Genomic DNA, 22,500 nt, shown 5'->3' with positions numbered 1-22,500 from the left:
CCCCGATAGAGCTTCTTCGTCAGACATGCACTTAGGGTTACAGTATCCGTGTCTGGAGGCACACTGTTGCTCCAAATCTGGACAAGGTTCTGTATCTGCAGTGAGGATGGATTAGTTCCTGATTAGTGACTGAAGTTCAGATGGTGATGTTGATACTAACGTTGAGGATGATAATGACGATGATTATAAGTGTTGGAGAGACCGATTAGAACCATCTGTTATACACCATACTAAGCCTTTAGTAATAGTGAAAATTATGGCCAACGACAGATATAGTAATACCTGTATCCGTTAGCATTCTTTATCTGTTATTACTGTTATTATTGTTTTACATTATTGTTATTAACGTTGCTATTATCACTATCCCTATCATTATCATTATTATCAGTATTGCTTTTATCATCATGATAAACGTTGTATGAATACAGAAGTAAATGGATAAACACATTACCCTTAACGCAGCAGGAGCAGTTTTCGAATGCGCAGAGCCCCGCCACAGCCACTTCGCCAGACTTGCACTCGTGATTACAGTATCCACCGGTAGTGTTGCATTGCATGTTCAGATCCGGACAGGGATCTGTTGATGCTGCGGCAATATCCATAATGGTAATAAGGATAAAAATGATGATTACAATAAGTGCAGAATTTGCCTTGACAGTGATCATTGTACAAATTATGATCATTTATTGGGAATAAAATAATTAGGGCAAATGGTACGTAATTCATCAGAGACATCTATGCAATTGCATTTATTAAGAGCCATATTAATAAAGACGACAATGACAATAGTATAATGAAGAGCCAAACTGACAGGAAATGACAAAGAGAAAGACAGAAAAGAACATGACTAGAAATTAATTCCAACTACAGATGATCACGAGGAACGTTTCAGTTAGGAGGAACAAAAGACAGACATATCGTTAGAAACAAGAGGATGACCAACTAGAAAAGCCTGGAAAAACAGAGCGAGATGAAACCAAAGGAATAATAAGACTTGAAATCATTAAAGGTACATATCCAGTCTCCTGAAAAAAAGGGCAAAAATAAAAACGTCGGGAGAGAAGCATATTTGAAAAACTAGAGAGCTGAGGACTGTCATGATTAGTTAGTTCATCTTGATAAGGGAAGTATTAGAAACGTTTGTTCGTTAGTTTGGAGATAGTGAAAGGTGTGTGTGTGACTATGTATATCTACGTAAACACAGTGAATCAGTTTCTTCTGTAAGGCTCCTATAAATACTACTGAATATAGTAAGTATATCGCAAAATTTAACAAACGAAACTCATTCGGCTGTAGGACTTTCATTACTTGGATATCAATTAACAGCCCATATTTTTTTTTAATTTTCTATCACTTATAATGATTTTCTTATAGAACGGAGTTTAGAACTGATAAAAAATAGCCTACCCTTGACACAACAGGAGCAGTTTTCAAATGCGCAGAGCCCTGCAACAGCCACTTCGTCAGTCTTGCACTCGTGTTGACAGTAACCACCAGTAGTGTTGCACTGCATGATCAGATCTGGACAGGGATCTGCTGACGCTGGGAGAACGACCATACCAATAATAAGGATAATAACAAGCTCATATAGATAAATGCTACATAAGGTGCATATATCGCAAAAATTCATGAAGAAAACTTGCCTATCATTTTGCTATCAGTATTTAAAAGTATTTATTTACTTAGAACTTTTTCAAGTACTAATGCTACAAGGATTAAAATAGCCTACCCTTGACGCAGCAGGAGCAGTTGTCGTATTTGCAGAGCCCCGATAGAGCCTCTTCGTCAGACATGCACTTAGGGTTACAGTATCCGTGTCTGGAGGCACACTGTTGCTCCAAATCTGGACAAGGTTCTGTATCTGCAGTGAGGATGGATTAGTTCCTGATTAGTGACTGAAGTTCAGATGGTGATGTTGATACTAACGTTGAGGAGGATAATGACGATGATTATAAGTGTTGGAGAGACCGATTAGAACCATCTGTTATACACCATACTAAGCCTTTAGTAATAGTGAAAATTATGACCAACGACAGATATAGTAATACCTGTATCCGTTAGCATTCTTTATCTGTTATTACTGTTTTTATTGCTTTACATTATTGTTATTAACGTTGCTATTATCACTATCCCTATCATTATCATTATTATCAGTATTGCTTTTATCAGATGATCACGAGGAACGTTTCAGTTAGGAGGAACAAAAGACAGACATATCGTTAGAAACAAGAGGATGACCAACTAGAAAAGCCTGGAAAAACACAGAGCGAGATGAAACCAAAGGAATAATAAGACTTGAAATCATTAAAGGTACATATCAAGTCTCCTAAAAAAAAAGGGCAAAAATAAAAACGTCGGGAGAGAAGCATATTTGAAAAACTAGAGAGCTGAGGACTGTCATGATTAGTTAGTTCATCTTGATAAGGGAAGTAATAGAAACGTTTGTTCGATAGTTTGGAGACAGTGAAAGGTGTGTGTGAATATGTATATCTACGTAAACTCAGTGAATCAGTCCCTTTTAAGTTTTTTTCTGTAAAGATCCTATAAATACTAATGAATAACTGAATATATTAAGTATATCGCAAAATTTGACAAACGAAACTCATTCGACTGTAGGACTTTCATTACTTGGATATTTCACAGCCCATATTTTTTTTAATTTTCTATCACTTATAATAATTTTCTTATAGTACGGAGTTTAAAGTTGATACAAAATAGCCTACCCTTGACACAACAGGAGCAGTTTTCGAATGCGCAGAGCCCTGCCTCAGCCACTTCGTCAGACTTGCATTCGTGTTGACAGTAACCTCCAGTAGTGTTGCACTGCATGTTCAGATCTGGACAGGGATCTGCTGACGCTGGGAGAACGACCATACCAATAATAAGGAAAATAGCAAGCTAATATAAATAAATGCTGCATAAGGTGCATATACCGCAAACATTTATAAAAGAAACTATTTTAAAATTTATATTTCCGAATGCTAGAAGGATCAAAAATACCTTACCTTTAACGCAGCAGGAGCAGTTGTCGTATTTGCAGAGCCCCGATAGAGCTTCTTCGTCAGACATGCACTTAGGGTTACAGTATCCGTGTCTGGAGGTACACTGTTGCTCCAAATCTGGACAAGGTTCTGTATCTACAGTGAGGATGGATTAGTTCCTGATTAGTGACTGAAGTTTAGATGGTGATATTGATATTAACATTGAGGATGATAATGACGATAATGTGTTGGAAGGATAGATGAGAACCATCACTTATACACCATACAAAGCTTTTCGTAATAGTGATTTTTTTAAACAACACCAATAGATATAATAATACATGTATCCGTTGTTGTTATAATTTTATTTTTATCATTTTACATTATTGTTATCATTGTCATTTTCATTTTATATTATTATTACCATTGTCATTATCATTAATATTATCATCATCATTGTCGTTGTCAATATCACTATCATTATTATTATTATCAGCGTTGCTTTTATTATTATGATAAACGTTGTATGATACAGAAGTAAATGGATAAACACATTACCCTTAACGCAGCAGGAGCAGTTTTCGAATGCGCAGAGCCCCGCCACAGCCACTTCGCCAGACTTGCACTCGTGATTACAGTATCCACCGGTAGTGTTGCATTGCATGTTCAGATCCGGACAGGGATCTGTTGATGCTGGAGCAATAACGATAACAATAAAAGGGATGGTAGTGATTACCATAAGTGAAGAGTTTGCACTGATATTGGACCTTATACAAATACCGATAATTTATTCTAATTATAATGATTAGGGCAAACAGTAGGTATTACAATAAGTACAATAAAGACAATAATGCCAATAGTATAATGGAGAGCCAAATTGACAGGAAATGGCAAAGAGAAAGACAGAAAATATGACTAGAAATGAATTCCAACTACAGTGACCAAGAGGAACGTTTCAGTTAGGAGGTGCAAAAGACAGACATATCGTTAGATACACCAGTATGACCAACGAAAAAGACTGGTAAAACACAGAACACAGGAATATAACTTGAGATTATTAAAGTTACAGGTCCAATCATGTCAAAATACTCGATTTACCTCCTGGAAAGACTGCATATAAAATAAAATGAAAATATAAATAATCATAATCATTTAGTCTTGATAAGGAAAGTGTTAGAAACCTTTGCTCGTGGGTTTGGTGACAGCGAAAGGTGCGTGCGTGTGTGTTTGATTATCTATGTATGTACACATTCACAGTGAATCATTTTAAGTTTCTTCTGTAAAACTCCCATAAATACCACTGAATATATCAAGTATATATATCGCAACATTAGACGAACGAAACTCATTGTGGGAAGACCATCAAACACAAATATAACTGATCAATCACAAGCAGCAGCCATTTCAGACGCATGAATGAGACAATTGTGGGTTGTGATAATGAAGTGAGTTGTTAGTGCCATGTTGTGATGCCATTACATACGGGTTGTGATGCCTGTATTACCGTACGAGTATTGTGATAATTATGTGATTATATTATACACACTGCCTTTTGTGTGATATATTACGCCATGTGAAATAAAGATTATGTTTATTTGATATTGCTGTGTAGCATATCACCTACGTAAAATATTGAGATTCTCTTTACGATTTATAGAGTACAATATTTTATTTTGTCTCTGTAGTCACATGTCTAGCAGTGACAATCTCTGCTGGAGCCTGGCGTGTGGAGTAGAGGAACATGAAGAGTTCCATTTTATTTTTGTCAGAGCTGATCTCCAATGAACCTACTTTAGTCTTTGTCACGTATTGACAATATGTTAATCATAATACGTATAACTTTTTATAAATTAAACAAACAAACTTAACGTACCATATGAAAATAATGGTAAACTTATGGTGATGGGTACTTAGGTCCGGCAAACAAGCATAAACAAGGATAAAAATGCGTGAACAAGCGTGACGTCACAGCCAAGGAGGACTAAGTTGCGCGGGAAGCAGCCGAGGTGGTGAGGTGGCGAAGGTGCTGACGGCAGACGGGTGGTGAGCTTCACTTGCTCCACACTACCCATACAAGGGCAGACCCAACCCTGACTGAAAAGGTTCCTGTACCTCAGCAGCGGAATATTTGATACGCCCAATATTAAAGAAATAGCCAAAATAAAAAGATATTTCTTATTAATGCTTTTGACTTGTGCTCCCAAAATTCCCATAAAGGCATAAGGTCGTCTCTTAAACAGAGCAAGAACTCGAGACATAACTGTCTTCATCGGTGTTTTCTTCACCCTCAAGGTCTCGTAGAGAAACACCAAACAACAAAATACGAACAACAATGAGAGAGTGGAAATTCCGTGTGTATCCGAATGAGTCCCGTTCACATCATGTATGTGCTAAGACTAAAGAACAGAGGCCTTGAGCGGTCATGCTGGGCCAGCTACGCTTTAGGGGCACTGGGCGCCGGCCGGGCCGTGGTGACTGTCTGTTGACCACCCCCAAATGTGGAAGTGTCTCGTGAGTTATCTGCTACGGCGGAACTGAGATTGAAACTGTAGAAATGCGCAACTATAAACATACGTTAGAACAGAGTGGTACGTGTCTCGCACCTAAGAGAGGTGTGATTCACCAACGAAACAGACATTCATATTTAACGAACATCTTTCAGAGTTCCCAGGCACAGACAGACCGTGACTTTTCAATTATTGTGAAGGACAAGAAGGTCCTGCGAACTTACTGTATAAGACCCATTAGCCTGCGAGACCATCATATATTTTGCTATCAATATTTTATATATACTTTTGAATAATAGCTTGCTCAAGTACGAATGCCAAAAAGGAGGGTCTACCCTTGACGCAGCAGGAGCAGTTGTCGTATTTGCAGAGCCCCGATAGAGCTTCTTCGTCAGACATGCACTTAGGGTTACAGTATCCGTGTCTGGAGGCACACTGTTGCTCCAAATCTGGACAAGGTTCTGTATCTGCATTGAGGTTGGATTAGTTGTTATTTTGAATAATGTGTAGATAATTATGATGATGATTATGTTGACGTTGATGATGACGTTGATTATATTGATGATAATGCTGATGGCGGTGATAATGAAAATAAGTATTTAAAGAACAAATAAGAGCAAACATATCACACATCATACAAAAGTCTTCAATGATAAAGAAAATCATGAAACACGAGTGAAGGCTATGATAATACTGTATATATATATTACCCTTGACACAGCAGGAGCAGTTTTCGGATGCACAGAGCCCCGCCACAGCCACTTCGTCAGACTTGCACTCGTGGTGACAGTATCCACCAGTAGTGTTGCATTGCATATTCAGATCAGGACACGGAGATGTTGTTGCTGAATCAATAACGATATCGATGATAATATAAAATAGCAATAAGATCATTTTACTTTCAGAATGATGCAATACTGTAGTGAATCATGTAGTGAATATATAATAATAATACACAAAATTTAGGTACTTCATTTGAAATAATTACAACCATACTTGTAAAATATGCCTTTTGTTAGGTGTAAAATATAGATAGGTCATTAGAAACGTAAATATGACCATATTCATAATAAACATCTCAAGAACAATAAGGACAATAAGAACGATAATAGAACAACTGAGAGCGATGGCGCACATAATGTTGGTTCACTTCAAGAACTAGAAACAGGTAAGATATATATAAGACAAAAGAAGACCAAAAAGAAACAAGGTATTAGATGGATAAGAGTTACGGATTCGAAGCCCCACCAGCGGTATGCTTTTAAAAAATACCGTGATTTGGTTATTGTAAAAATAATAATAACAAAAATCGGATAATGATTATAATAATAATAACATTGAATAAGCATGATTGAGAAAAAAAAAAACTCGTCGAGGGCAGCAAATCTATGAAATCATAATTACTAGATTCATTGTAAGGAAATTATTACTGTTTGCTTGTTTGTTTTTATAGCGAATAATTGCTTGTCGAAAATATAAAATCAGTATAAGAAAATATATAGGAAACGAGACCTGATTACATATTTGGTGCCGAAATAATCAATACCAATAGTAACAACTATGAAAATAATTACTTTTATCATAAGTTTTCCCGTTATTATATTTATAAGTAAGGCTCGGAAAGAATTCTACTCGTTCAGTGTTAATATATATATATATATATATATATATATGTGTGTGTGTGTGTGTGTGTGTGTATGTATGTATGTATGTATGTATATAAAACTAGTATAAAATAATGCACATTATTATCATATTTTAGTATATCAATATACGAGGATAGATATGGATAGAAATGCATAACTGTGTATATATTTATTCCTTTAAGTGTCTGTCGGTAGACGCTTAATCATTTAAGACATTTATCCATATACACATACATACTTCTTCACATGGAAGAATCTAATGTGAATTACATTTTGATCACTCATTTCCACGTAACATGAACACCTTCAAGTTGTATTACACGATAGATATTCGACGTATGGTTAATAGACGATCATTACCGATTACAGAAATTAAATTATTTTTTATATGAATTCCGGTAGAACATCTGGTTACTGACAACCGTGCCACCATCTTTTAATATATATATACGAATGATGCGTTTGTAAAATAAGGATAAAAAATTAATGGATAGCTATCCATTGTCACGCCAGGCGCAGCGGTCGGAAAATCACACACACACACATGTAGCTGTGTCCGCAGAGCGATAGACAGAAGGTTCCTTTTAAATTCCTTTTATGAAATTTGTACAAATACTACTTAATACAGTGAGTGTCTATACTGCAAAATTTGATAAGGGAAATTCATTCAGCTGCGAGCCCTTCATTAGCTGAATATCATTAAACCATCGATAGTTAGTGATTCCCATTATCCGTGACATTCTTAAAGTACGGGTCTCAAAAGCGTATTGAAATAGATTACCCTTGACACAGCAGGAGCAGTTGTCGTATTTGCAGAACCCTGGCAGAGCCACTTCGTCAGGCAGGCACGTATGGTTACAGTATCCATGTCTGGAGAGACACTGTTGCTCTAAATCTGGACAAGGTTCTGTATCTGCAGTGAGGATAGATTAGCTCTTTGTGTTGTTGACCAAAGGCAACAAGATAGAGATAGATTAGGAATGCAAATCGTTAAGAACTTTACATTTTCCTGTCTTTCATAATTACTGGATTAATTTTAACACGGTTTCGTTTGAAAACCTTTAAAATTACGTTTGTTTAGTTGACGATATTGTGCAGTTATGATTAGTTATAAGAAGCTTCTTTATGGGAAGGGAAAAATTAGAGAAAATAAGGTAGTAGTAAAAAATAATATTACTGTATATAGTAAAATATAAACACACTACCCTTGACACAGCAGGAGCAGTTGTCGTATCTGCAGAGCCCAGACAGGGCCACTTCGTCAGACTTGCACCTGTCGTTGCAGTATCCACCGGTGGCGTTGCACTGCATGTTTAGATCTGGACATGGATCTGTGTCGGCAGAGGGGATGGATTAGTTCCTTGTGCTGACTGATGTAGGGACTACAACGTTAATTTTGACGATGGTAAGTATTGTTACAAATAAGAGATATTTCGACAATGATCAATGTAATTCTGATCGAGCAAATGGCAAAAATATGGTTTAAATATAAGGATCCTAATTAGCGGAATCATTTTAAAAGGAAAACTCTAAAAACCTATGTTAGGTTTCCTGGTGATATAAATTAATATTCGTTGAAAAATGCAGCGGTTGTAAAATATGAAACGCGACCTATATGAAATATGAAAAATAGATAAATAAACAAAGAAGCTGCTGATGATAATGGTGATGTGTATTAGAACAGATAGGGAGACCACGGTAACTGAATAGAGATGAATTAGATATGCAGATAGCTAAAATAAATTTTCTTAGCTTCATAATTACTGGATTACTTTTAACAGCGTTTATTTTGTCATTTATGTTCCCTTAGTTGACGTTATTGTACAGTTATGATCAATTATAAGAAGCTTCCTTATGAAAAAGGAAAGTATATAGAGACACTTATGTAATCATAGTATAATAAAGAATTCGTAACAATAGCAAAGGAAAAGGAAGACATTTATACCGATGGCTGTGATAACTATCACCATTAGTCGTCATCATCGTTGTTGCTCATATCATAATCATGGAAGTAGTATGGATATAGAAGCATATGACACATTACCCTTGACACAGCAGGAGCAGTTGTCATAAGTGCAGAGCCCCGACAGAGCCAGTTCGTCAGACTTGCACTCGTGGCTGCAATGTCCACCAGTGGCGTTGCACTGCATGTTCAGATCTGGACACGGATCTGTGTCGGCAGAGGGAATGGGTTAGTTCATTGTTCTCACTGATACTAAGACATTAATGGTGGTAACAATAATGATGACATGACCATAATCGTCGTAATGATTAATTGTATTATCTTCTGCAATGAAGGCATTAACACTTAAAGTTTTTTTCATGGCCATAATATTATGATACGGATAAAGATTTAAGATTAATTTCAGCTACAGATAACTATAATGGATGTTTCCTATTCTGAAATTTATTTAGCATTATTTTTATTTAGCAACTGTAAAAGTAATAATGTACATACATACGTACATATACATACATATCCATATATATATATATATATATATACATGAACATATATATGTATACATACATATATGCATATGTACACATGTATACATAAATATATGTATGTATGTATACAACCCTGATATATGTTTATATATTAATATATATACATACATACACACACACATACATATATATATAGTTATATAATATATATATAATTAATTTTGTAAAACCCCATATAGATCCTACCATACTGGCCGCATGCATATGTACTGTACTGTTCTGTATGTGCATGTGTGTTTATTTGTGCACAAACAACGAAGCAATCGCTTTAAGTTCCTTGTATTATAGCTCATACAATAATTTCTAAAGACGATGGGTTCGTATATTTCAAAATTTGATGAGGAAAATTAATTCGCTTGTGAGACCTTCATTGCCTAGATATCATTTAAATATCAATATATATTCATAATCTATTTCTTAAAATATTTTCAAGGTATGGATTTCAAATCCGAATAACAATAACCCCTTGACACTGCAGGGGCAGTCAAATCATAGTAAAAGAAAGAATTACTTTTTTTATGAAAATGGCAGTTACAACGACGGTTGTGATAAATATCCATGTTAATTCTTCTCTTTATCGTCATCATCACTGTTGATTTTATTACATTAAAAAAGTAATATGGATATAAAATTAAGTGCATACAAACACATTACCCTTGACACAGCAGGAGCAGTTGTCGTATCGGCAGAGCCCCGACAGGGCCACTTCGTCAGACTGGCACCTGTTGTTGCAGTATCCACCGGTGGCGTTGCACTGCATGTTCAGATCTGGACATGGATCTGTGTCGGCAGAGGGGATGGATTAGTTCCTTGTGCTGACTAATGTTGGGGCTACAACGTTAATTTTGACGATGATAAGTATTGTTACAAATATTTCGACAATGGCCAATGTAATTCTGATCGAACCAATTGCAAAAAAAATAAAGAACATACTATTTCTTAAATAAAATAAGAATCCTAATTAGGAAAGCTCTAAAAACCTATGTTAGGTTTCCTGGTGATATAAATTATTATTCGATGAAATATTCTGGGAATGTAAAATGTGAAAACACCACTCCTATGATATATGAAGAAAATCAAAAATCAAATGATCATGAAACAACTTTAGTAATAATGATAACATTAATGGCAATAATAATAGTTATAACAACAACAACAACAACAACGATGATAATAATAATGATAAAGATGTGTTTAATCATTATTACTGTACCAAAAATAAGTCACGACACATTACCCTTGACACAGCAGGAGCAGTTGTCGTATCTAGCAGAGCCCCGACAGAGCCACTTCGTCAGACTTGCACCTGTCGTTGCAGTATCCACCAGTGGCGTTGCACTGCATGTTCAGATCTGGACACGGATCTGTTTCGACAGTGAAAAGGATTAGTTCTTAGTGCTGACTGACTGGATCAAAAAGATCCCAGTTTGAGCACGTCCCCACGGTAATCAGATTCGTCGCGTCAGCATTCATAAAACCCGTATGTTAAAGAAAATGCAAAGTAGTATCATGTAATGTTTACAAAGTACAGTGTATAATAAAACTTCAGCTCTATTTTCTCTGGCCTGCAAGTATATCTAAAGGCTGAAAACGTAAAATGAATGGATAGATTAATAATAAAGATAAATATAAATATGAAAGGTGAAAACACTCTACCGTGTTGATACAATGGTAGAAAAACCCACAATGTAAAAACAACAGTTTTGGAATCCACCTGGATTCCATACTCAGGTCTGAAGAGGAAAGGGAGAGGAGGGGGTATAAAACAGAGAGAGGAGAGGCAACGCGGTGACACGGGGCAGGTGAGGACAGACGGACGGAAACGAAGGATATATTTACAAGTAAAGTATACATCCAGAAACATAAATTACTAGCATCACAGTGTGTGTGTGTGTGTGTGTGTGTATGTGTGTGTGTGTGTGTGTGTGTGTGTGTGTGTGTGTGTGTGTGTGTGTGTGTGTGTGTGTGTGTGTGTGTGTGTGTGTGTGTGTGTAATATATATATATATATATATATATATATATATATATTAATCATAATCGATTAGTCTCCCTTGAAAGAATGCGAATATTGATTCCCATCTTCTACTAACGCGCTGGAAACCTCGTTTTCTTTCCCATACCACCACCCGCCGCTTGAGCTGCGCACAAGAGGACTTTTTAGGTGTCAATAATAATAACCATTATAATGATAAATAGAGAATTTGATTTTAAAACATATGGAGAACCAGCACAGACTACTGTCTAGCCGCCGTGGTGAAAGGACGTGTTTTTGCCTCCTCTCCGCCGCCGCCTAACAGCTCAGCATACCACGGCATCTCATGGTCCGGTAGAGTCAGAGGGACCCGGGGACTACCCTCCCCGGGTCACAGGGGGCCAGCCAGGGAGCTTCCCCGGTGCTTCCTCGGACAGCTAGCCCGAACTTTAATCCCTAAAGTGAAAGGGGACCCTTAGCCCAGGGTTTCGTGCCCTTCTCCCAGGGTAATGAGACCTCCGCCCTAGGATACGGGCCCCTTGGCAGCGTGGGTCAAAGCTGCTCCCTCACCCATGACGATGGGCACCCCCATGGCAGCCAGGATCAAGCCCCCGCCCAGGGCAAAGGGCGACTCAGCAACCCGGAGAACCACAGCAGCCCGATCAGTAATTACAGCGAAATCAGTAATTTCAGTGATAACAGTGAAAACAATGAAGAAACAAATCAGATAAATGAAAACAGTGAATACAGTGCAGATAGAAAAGCTGTCTATCAGGTAGGCAGCATAACTATAGTGCTAAACACGATCCTATGCTTTATTGCAACAAAAAACGCATGGGCTTGGATGGTTCTGTGTGATCAAATAAGGAAACTGTACAGCCCGGATGAGATCGAAAACGCCTACAATATTATTCTGCATATATCAGACTCAAGAAGGACAAGAAATATAACTAAAGACATTAAAAGGATGGCCATCTCCATAGTGCATACCATGATTGATCAGTGCTTTAAAAAGGACAATAACAACGGCAGACACTCCCGCCACTGACTGGTCTCCACCACCAAAGAAAACAGGTATCTCTACACCATTGGTAAAAATCTTTCAAAAACCAAAACACCAAAATACACAAACACAACACGAACCCTTCTTTGCCAATCAAGATCTTATTGAAAATAGAATTGATTTGCTGATCGGAATGTTCTCCAAACAACAATCTGCAATCAACAGTCTAATTCGGCAGGGTGCGATGCCTTCTCAGCCGTAGGAATGCGGAAAGGAAGCTTTCGTCACAACATCCTCAACCCCATCACGTAATATCTGATCTCCCAACCCCTGCCCACGATCAATCCGCCTACCAATCCTTCCCCTTTGCATCCCCTCCGACCCGGCAGACTACTATCTCTCCTGCTCCACAAGCACCACAGCTCATCATCAACAACTACGCGGAACGAGCGGAAACACAGAAGCAAACAAACGAGCAGCCGCAGCCCCACCAAGATGAGGAAGGTTTCGTTCTAGTCAACTCTAGAAAACAAGGGAGGGACGCCACTCGCCAAAATCCTTGCAAGGTGCCGACCGTCCTCAAGCAGTGTACCACCCACATACAGATGAAGACGATATTGAAGACTTCCTGGAAAATAAATTCAACCAAATTTCCAATGTCAAAGCTTTCAAAATAAATATGACAAATAGTCATTACTCAAGCTTCAGTCACCGTAAGGGGCAAAGATATAAACTCAGATCTTTTCTTAGAGTCCGACATCTTTCCCAACAACGTAAAGGTATTCCTAAATAGAAACAAGTACAAAGGCGAGCAGAATGTTTGACGATGCATATCCGGCGGTCAAATCATTAAACACCATCAGAATAGAACACATCAATGTACAGTCCCTCCTCGGTCATTTCGAAGAAATTCAATTGACAATTAAGGCGAGACATATTGTCATTTTGTGCAGTAGTGAAACTTGCCTTCACCAAGAAATATCAAGTAGTTTCATCAGCATCCTAAACTTTCATGGGTAACCGTACAAAGCAGTTTGTATCCTTACTTCCTCGTCGGCACAATCTATAGACACCCTCATGCCACCACAGAATCATTTGACTACCTGGAAAATATTCTCAGAGAAATGTCAATAAAGAGAAAACCACTTTTCATCTTAGGCTAATTAACCAAATGCAAAGCTAAATGGGATAATTAACAAAAACAAATCAAATCAACTACAGAAAACACCTCATCCATATTAGATGTTATAATAACAAACAGACACCATATTACACTACACGCATACGCTGTCCCATGCCACATTGCTGAGCTTATAACCATGACCTTAAATATAGAAAAAACAAAGTGAAAACCATTCAACAAAACCTTTCGCGACCTAACGCATTACGATCCTCAGTTACTCTGGCAACATATAATAGCCTCGTCATTGTCAGAGACTCGTCACTGTCAGAGATCTTAACAACCGATGACGTTGACAAACAAGTTAATATTCTTACAAACGTGATAAGGAACGGCCTCGATGCCTGCGCTCCTTTTAAAACAAAAACAGTTAGGCGTCCTCCCGCCCCCTGGATAAATGACAACATTAAGAGGGCCATAAATGATAGCAATAAAACTCACAAAGCTCTCAAGATAAACAGATTTGACACCACTCTTCAGGCTGAATACAAAAGTAGAAAAATGTGAAAACACTCCTGCACTGGGCGAAATCTTTTTTTTTTTTTTTTTTTTTTTAATATGTTCAATGAATGCAGAAACGATTCTGCCGAAACGTGGAAACTAGTAAATACATTAGTGCCTAAGAAGAAACAAAACTCAGACACTTCCCAAAATTCCATAAATAATGTAGAACACTTTAATATCTTCTTTGCAGAAGTAGGTAGACTTTTGAACAGACAACCGCTCCCATGTATCAACACAACATAAACGAAACGAATACTACTGCAAACTTTTTCAGACCGCAACCAGGAGTAGAAACAATTATCCTAACAATAAAAGACTTAAAAAAGACAAATTCCGTGGGAGTGGATGGCATTGCACATCGTTCATAGACGATAGTTTACCAGCAATTACATACTATCTGAGATTAGTTATTGATACATCTATAGTCACCGGTGTTTATCCATCACTTTGGAAACACAGCATCATAACTCCGATTTTCAAATCCGGTGCTAATTATCGACCCATCACTATACTAAAAGGAATATCTAAAGTTCTCGAGAAAATAGTTGCAAACCAATTAACAACATTTTTAGAAGCAAATAACCTTATATCTAACACACAACACGGTTTTAGGAATGAATTATCAACCGAAACGGCATTACTAACAGTCACAGATGAAATTTATAATAATATAGACAACAACCAGATCAATTTGCTCACTCTGTGTGATTTATCGATGGCCTTTGATAGTGCCAGCCATGAATTACTTGTAAATAAACTAACAAATCACGAAATTGATAATTTTTGGTTCAAAAGTTACCTGTCCGCGAGAACTCAATCAGTCAAAATCCATGAAAAAGTATCATCAAAGCAATCAGTGTCGTTCGGTGTTCCACAAGGCTCCATCCTTGGCCCAGTCTAATTCATTATATTCATAAATTATTTGTCATCAATTGCAAAAAAAAACTGCCTTCGTGTTCAGTACGCCGACGACTCTCAATTTCTTCACGCTGCCTCTGTAAACAATCTAAATGAATTGATAGAAAAGACCAAACAGACCCTAACAAAAAAATACTTCGATATGAATGGCCTGAAACTATATCCACAAAAAACGCTATGTACTTTCATAGGCAGCCGTCAGAACATAGCAAAAAAAAAAAACCCACAAATACAGTTATAGATTTCCAAGGTTGCTACATCAAACCCAACACAACAGTAAGAAACCTAGTGGTACACGTAGACAGATACATGACATTCGGGACACACATTGATCACATCTACAGAAAAGTAATGGGCACACTGATATACTTGAATCATATAAAAAATAAAATACCCACAGAATCAAGAATTGCTGTTATACAAACACTAGTACTTAGTATCCTTAATTACTGTCTAAACATCTGGGGCTTCACAAAAAAAACACAAATACAAAGGACACAGAAACTACAAAACTTCGCGGCTAAAGTAGCACTGGGAAATGTAAATAAATATGACCACATCACACCACATATAAACAAACTAAAATGGCTAAAAGTACAACAGAAATCAAATTATGACACGTGCCTTCTGATCCATAAAATAATACAAGGAAATTACCCAAACAACAGGTAACATAACAGGTGTCCATACAAGGCAAAATAACAAAATAAGATCGAATACAGAAACCGGGGCAAGAAATGTGCAAATCCGAGGACTGGTGATCTGGAATCAACTACCAGATAATGTTAGGAATATCTCCAATCAAAAGACATTTAAAACAAAAGTGAAAGAACATCTACTGAAATATCAATGACATCAGGCGTTTAAACATCAAGCCAAGTACGAAATTTCAGTCATTTGTGATATTAATGTTCTGTCTAATCTTGTTAAACAAGCATTGTACAATATATATGTAAATAACATCCTATTACATAATGTAAACACCATATATATATATATATATATATATATATATATATATATATATATAAATGGAATACCCAATGTAATTAATGGAATAAAGTATCAGGAAGTCTGCGGACGCAATAGTAGGAAAAGGCCAAACCAGAGTAGAGTACTGTTTTTTATATTTTAGTAAGAATAATTGTGGTTTTAGCTCCACACTGTGATAGTGGATGATGGAGGTGAAATAATGATAAGGGGGAGTTGCACTGGGTAAGCTGAAGTAGGAGATACAAAAGGCATGATGGAAAAGCATTCGATATCAGTCTACAAGTATTAAGGAAAAGTAAGCTTATGTGCTAAGACACGGAGCTTTATGAGAGTGCATGAAAAAACGATGAGGAACATGAAGCTTTCTGAGAGAATGCAAGAAGAAAGACTGAGGAACATGAAGCTTTAGGGGATGGTGCATGAAAAAAGGGTTGAAAACATCACGAGCATCAGTGAAGTGCAGCTGGCCTTAGGGAAGGGGAGTCCATAGCAGATGATAAATTCGAACCTAGACAACTGCAAGACAGGAAAAGAGGCAATTAAACCTGGACAGGATTTTCAAAAACCTAGAGTCCCAAGAGAAGAACTGTATTAGTTGTAAAGAGAGAGCCTCAGAAGAGTACATCAGCGTGGTGAAGGGCATGTGCCATCACTGCAGAGCAATGCAGCAGGAATAAGCAAATGCTTGGAAGGGATCCGCAAAGAAGTAGCTTGACATATGAAGTTCGGTGGTGTGGCATTGCATCCAGGAAAAAAAAGAAGAAAAAAAGAAAAAAAAAACAGAGAAAGGAGGCTTAAAAATTGTACAATCTATAAGTGAGTACATATGTTTAAATGGAACATCTATGGACATGCAAGTCAACACATAAATGGTACAACTGGAAATAAGCAAATGTGCTTTGCGATAAGAACATACTAGATGTGAAGGGAAAGGTTTGCAAAATCACAAGCGTTGTTGTTTGGAGTGTAGAGTCCGTTTAATGTCCCTCAAATCAAGAAACTGGAAGTGGCAGAGACGAAGATTTGCAATTAGAAAAAATGGCTACACAAGAGATAGTGCGAGGAATAGTAACATTAAGATGCAGATGAAACTAGAAAAGAAGATGGAAAGATGCAGGAATATTTAGATAGTTTGCGCATGTCAACAGACGAGATGAGAATTATGATGGAGCACATCATAGATGGCATTAGCTGGAAGAAGATAAGGGAGACCAAAGCAAATATAGATCAACTGTGTCAATAGTAACAAGTTAATAGCGGGACAACAGATGTCCAAGACAGAACCAGCTGGAAGAGATTATGGAGCGACTCTACATGGATCCTGTGGAAGACACTATGCATATATATATATATATATATATATATATATATATATATATATATATATATATATATATATAAAGTAACAAACGAGTTGAGACATATTACCCTTGACACAGCAGGAGCAGTTGTCGTATCTACAGAGCCCCGACAGAGCCACTTCGTCAGACTTGCACCTGTCGTTGCAGTATCCACCAGTGGCGTTGCACTGCATGTTCAGATCTGGGCACGGATCTGCTTCGACAGAGAGGGTGCATTAGTTCCTTGTTACTGAGTCAGTAATGATAAAAATAAATAAAATGGTGTTAAGAATAAGTAAAAAGCTTTGCTCCAGAAATGGACATTTTACTTCTTATGGTGTCATAAACTGAATCATGAAAGAATGAAACTATATGTAAGACGTCGATATAACCATAATGGTAATTTCAAATATTATGATAATGATAATATTAATAATATACAAGAGACACAAAGAAGCAAGACTAGAGATAAATCAGATCTAAAATACGAACTAAAAGTGAAAGATATTCTTTATCTCTTTAAGAAAAAGGCGTAGCTTGTTTTCACTGTTGCATACATAAAAAAGACGAAGTATAAGAGAATATCAAGGGTTAAAAATTGGAGAACTATGAATTCGAAATTTGCAGGGTCCATTGTAATAAAAAACAAAATAGATCTGTGATCATTAGTTTGATGAATCATGTATTTTGCTTTATTTAATCATCAAGATAAGATAAATCAATAATAACAATGACTAAAACAAGAGGGGTAATTTTGCTACTAATGATAACAAAAATGATGGTAATGGAAATGGTAATTGTTAATTTTATGACTGTGCTTATTACTCCTGTCAGTATGATCGGTATATCAATAACATTAGTATTAGTACTAATCGTTATTAATATTAGTATTATAACAATACCGGCAAAAAATAAGTAACTGTTCACCTTTAGCACAGCAGGAGCAGTTGTCGTATTTGCAGAGCCCCGACAGAGCCAGTTCGTCAGACTTGCAATCGTGGTTGCAGTATCCACCCGCGGCGTTGCACTGCATATTCAGATCAGGACACGGTTCTGTTTCGGTATAATTGTAATCATTTTATAACTGACAGTAGAACAAATCAAAGATTAAATGAAAAAAAAAAATTATTCATTGGTAACAATAGTCTGAAGGATGATAATGAAGAAGATAGTTATAACAATGATGATACTGACGAATATTCTATCAAATACCAGTACGAAATAGCCGAAATTCATAAATTCAAAAATGGCAACCATGTAATTACTTCCACCATGGTAATATTTTGACCATGGCAATACTTCCGCCATGGTATTACTTTTACCATTTATCAGGCAACGAAATCTGACCTTTGACGCAGCAGTAGCAGTTCTCCCTCTCGCACAGCCCAAGCAAAGGTGTCTCGTCCGGCTGGCACTGTTGGTCGCAGTAGCCACAGTGGTCGTGGCACTTGTCTTGGGGGTCGGGGCACGGGTCGGCGGCTGGGGGCGGACAGAAGGGAGAGGGGGGGGGGTCAGATGGATTTCGTGGGGTCGTGCGATTCATGTGGGTCTGCATTGTGTGTGTGCTTATGTATGAGAGCACATCCGCGCGTGCATGTGTGTGTGTGTGTGTGTGTGTGTGTGTGTGTGTGTGTGTGTGTGTGTGTGTGTGTGTGGGTATGTGTGTGGTTACTACCAATATTCCTGATTCGCTTTAGGTTGAAAATACACAACAAGCTTCCCTATATTTGCACAGTAGGTTAAAACCTTGGGTATTTGACATCCATACGATTACCTAACCCCTGTTCTGCTTTCCTCTCTGTCTGCCTATCTCCCCTCTTTCTCTCTCTCTCTCTTCGTCCCTCTCTCTCTCCCCTCTCTCTCTGTCTGTCTGTCTGTCTGTCTGTCTCTCCCTCCTCCCCCTCCCCTCCCCCTCCCCCCCCTCCCCCCCCCTCCCCCTCCCCCCCCCTCCCCTCCCCCTCCCCCTCCCCTCCCTCCCTCTCCTCCTCCTCCTCCCCTCTCCCTCTCCCTCTGCCTCTCCCAGCTAGTATAACAATTAACAGTGGATAAAGTAGTTGCCCGGTTTCCTACAGGCAATAGTGGTAAAGGTAAGAGCTCTTGCCGCCATACAGAGAGAGAGAAAGAGGAAGGGCCGCGTGCTCTCGAGAGTGAGTCAAGATAACAAGAGGCGACGAAATAATTATAGATAAATATACATATAAGCCAATATCCTTCAGCAGATCCAGGATCAAGGCAGTTTTGAAAGGCAATCTAAAGACAAGCGAGGAAGACGAAGGCATGAAAGCATCCCATATACATACGGGGAATGCAACACGTGCACCTGGTCCCCTTGCACCACGAGGGGACAGATGTTCCCCCGGGGCACTTGTAGTTGGTTGGCTGGCACTTGCCGCCCACCGCCGCGCACTTGCCCTCCGTCTTGCAGCCGCAGCACTTGCACCCGTAGTTGCAGCTGAACGTGTATTCGTCGATGTCGCATCTCTTTTTGCAAGAACCTCCGTAATACTTGGTGCATTTAAAGTTCGATTGATTCTCACATTCTGGAAAAGTGAGAATGAGAAAAGCGAAGGAAATGGAGATAAGAAGGAACAAACCAGTTTTTAGGTACTTTTTCAAGTGATATCAAATTCTGTAATACATTAAGGGTTTTTTACAAATAAATAATATCTTCAGCACCTTTATCACGTTAAAAGGACCAGAAATTCCTTTTTTGTTAACAAGAGGATACAAAGCAAGTAAAACTTTTGTTTAAATAATTTAAAAGCTTACATAAAAATTCGATTTATCAAAGACGGGAAAGGGAAATATATAAAATAGATTCCTGATTGCAAAGTACAAGATGTGGATACCTAAATATCTGCAACATCAACATATATAAAACTTACCAATGCAACATTATCAACAACATATATAATACAAATGCAACATTTGCTACATAAATATAACTTAGCAATACAAGGTTTACAACAAATTTGCACACAAAATATATAACTTTATAAATGCAATATTTACAAATAGAACATGTATTACCAATGCAACATTTGTAAAAAGAATATCAGTTACTAATGCAACATTTGCAACAAGAATATCACTTACCAATACAACATTTGCAGGGGCGAAAGGGACATAGCCTTCCGTTCAAGAAATCACAAATTGGCATTGGCAAGTTGATGTCGTAGCAGTTTCCGCCTGCCTTTGCGCACTTCCGCGACGTACTTTTGCATGGGGATGATCTAACTACCACAAAGATAAGTAAAGATTAATTTATAGTGGTAAATATGAATACGTGCGCGCGCGCGTGTGTGTGTGTGTGTGTGTGTGTGTGTGTGTGTGTGTGTGTGTGTGTGTGTGTGTGTGTGTGTGTGTGTGTGTGTGTGTGTGTCTGTTGCCTATATATATACACACACACACACACACACACACACACATATATATATATATATATATATATATATATATATATATATATATATATGTATATATATATCTGTATATATATACATATATATATCTTTATAATATATATAATATATATGATATATATATATATATATTTATACACATATATATACATATATATACATATATATATGCATACATATATATATATATATATATATATGTGTGTGTGTGTGTGTGTGTGTTTGTGTATATATATATATATATATATATATATATATATATGTGTGTGTGTGTGTGTGTGTGTGCGTGTGTGTGTGTGTGTGTGTGTGTGTCTGTGTGTGTGTGTCTGTGTGTGTTGTGTGTGTGTGTGTGTGTGTGTGTGTGTGTGTGTGTGTGTGTGCAGTATATATATATATATATATATATATATATATATATGTGTGTGTGTGTGTGTGTGTGTGTGTGTGCGTGCGTGTGTGTGTGTGTGCGTGCGTGTGTGTGTGTGTGTGTGTGTGTGTGTGTGTGTGTGTGTGTGTGTGTGTGTGTTTTAAAAATCGCCATCCGATATCCTTTCCTACTTTTTGTAAACAAAACAATGATACCGTGTTATTTTGGTTCATTTATTGTAATACTTTCATTTCGTAACTAGAAAAATTCCGCATAAACTCACATGAAGGTAATTTTCTTTCTACATTATAATGTCTGTCAATACACGAGTAATACCATCATAAAATCGAGTATTTACAGTAACTATGACATTTCTTACTCTGCGCAAATCGATGTGTCTGGTCCATATTACGGGCAAGAGGGAACTGAAGAATTGCGCGCGATTTTCAAAATCAACAATGTTACCGCATGAACAGCGCACGAAACCTTATGAAACTTTTATTCTATACCACATGCGCGGGACATTTGTCACGAGAGCCAATAGCATTACAAGAAATGCTATAAACCAATCACAAGGCAAGGAAAGCAAATATACCAAATCTTTGCTCAAAATGGATCTCAGGTGCGAAGGTTGTGACCCGCATTACTATTGAGTTATATATGATTGCAAATACGTGAAGATCGACATATGTGGTATTGAGGCAGATGGAAAAAATAGCAAAGACAAAACGGCGTAAAAGTTGCGTTTTCTCGACCAGCGATTACAAAGGCACGTTTCTGCAGGGGACACATTTGGAACCTTTTAAAGTAATTTTGTTTGTGAATCATTGGCTACAAAAAACATTGGGATCACGCACACATTATTAAATGTATTAGTATTTCTAAGCCAACTAGCGTAGATTGGAGTTTTTGTTCTGAAGTAACCGAATATTGGTTACAAAATTAAAATTCAATAGGAGGTGCCGGTGTAATACTCGAGATCGACGAGACCCTGCTCGTGCGCCGTAAGTATAATAGGGGCAGACAGTTGAGCCAGGTCCCGGGCAAAGCTAGAACTTCGCAAATCATAAAGAAGAAGACCCAGGTGTGGGTCTTTGGGGGTATTGAGCGTGTGAGTAAAAGGAAATTCATTGTGCCATTGGTTGGCGCTGACC

General features: G+C 37.6%; 1 protein-coding gene across 12 annotated transcripts in view; it reads right to left on the bottom strand.

Annotated features, from left to right (window-relative positions):
- Positions 1-22,500, bottom strand: part of LOC125040085 (multiple epidermal growth factor-like domains protein 6) — a 46,549-nt gene that overhangs the window by 3,468 nt on the left and 20,581 nt on the right. For 4 of the 12 annotated variants that reach the window (XM_047634547.1, XM_047634552.1, XM_047634549.1 and 1 more), the window contains 18 exons: positions 20,654-20,794; positions 19,858-20,097; positions 18,905-19,036; positions 18,485-18,610; positions 17,646-17,771; positions 10,300-10,425; positions 9,179-9,304; positions 8,340-8,465; positions 7,916-8,047; positions 6,199-6,333; positions 5,824-5,955; positions 3,540-3,674; positions 3,006-3,137; positions 2,724-2,858; positions 1,730-1,861; positions 1,408-1,542; positions 452-586; positions 1-95 (listed from right to left, as the gene is read on the bottom strand). The exon at positions 1-95 is cut by the window's left edge and continues 37 nt beyond it. In XM_047634547.1, coding sequence (XP_047490503.1) covers positions 1-95; positions 452-586; positions 1,408-1,542; positions 1,730-1,861; positions 2,724-2,858; positions 3,006-3,137; positions 3,540-3,674; positions 5,824-5,955; positions 6,199-6,333; positions 7,916-8,047; positions 8,340-8,465; positions 9,179-9,304; positions 10,300-10,425; positions 17,646-17,771; positions 18,485-18,610; positions 18,905-19,036; positions 19,858-20,097; positions 20,654-20,794 — 2,441 coding nt within the window. The remainder of the gene's footprint in view (positions 96-451; positions 587-1,407; positions 1,543-1,729; positions 1,862-2,723; positions 2,859-3,005; positions 3,138-3,539; positions 3,675-5,823; positions 5,956-6,198; positions 6,334-7,915; positions 8,048-8,339; positions 8,466-9,178; positions 9,305-10,299; positions 10,426-17,645; positions 17,772-18,484; positions 18,611-18,904; positions 19,037-19,857; positions 20,098-20,653; positions 20,795-22,500) is intronic. The other 8 variants (XM_047634551.1, XM_047634555.1, XM_047634554.1 and 5 more) reach the window with 8 other exon arrangements.

Source organism: Penaeus chinensis, chromosome 28, assembly GCF_019202785.1.
Source record: "Penaeus chinensis breed Huanghai No. 1 chromosome 28, ASM1920278v2, whole genome shotgun sequence".
Classification (NCBI taxonomy): Eukaryota; Metazoa; Arthropoda; class Malacostraca; order Decapoda; family Penaeidae; genus Penaeus; species Penaeus chinensis.
Note: the sequence above shows the minus strand (reverse complement) of the source record. Positions and strands in the feature narration are given on the sequence as shown.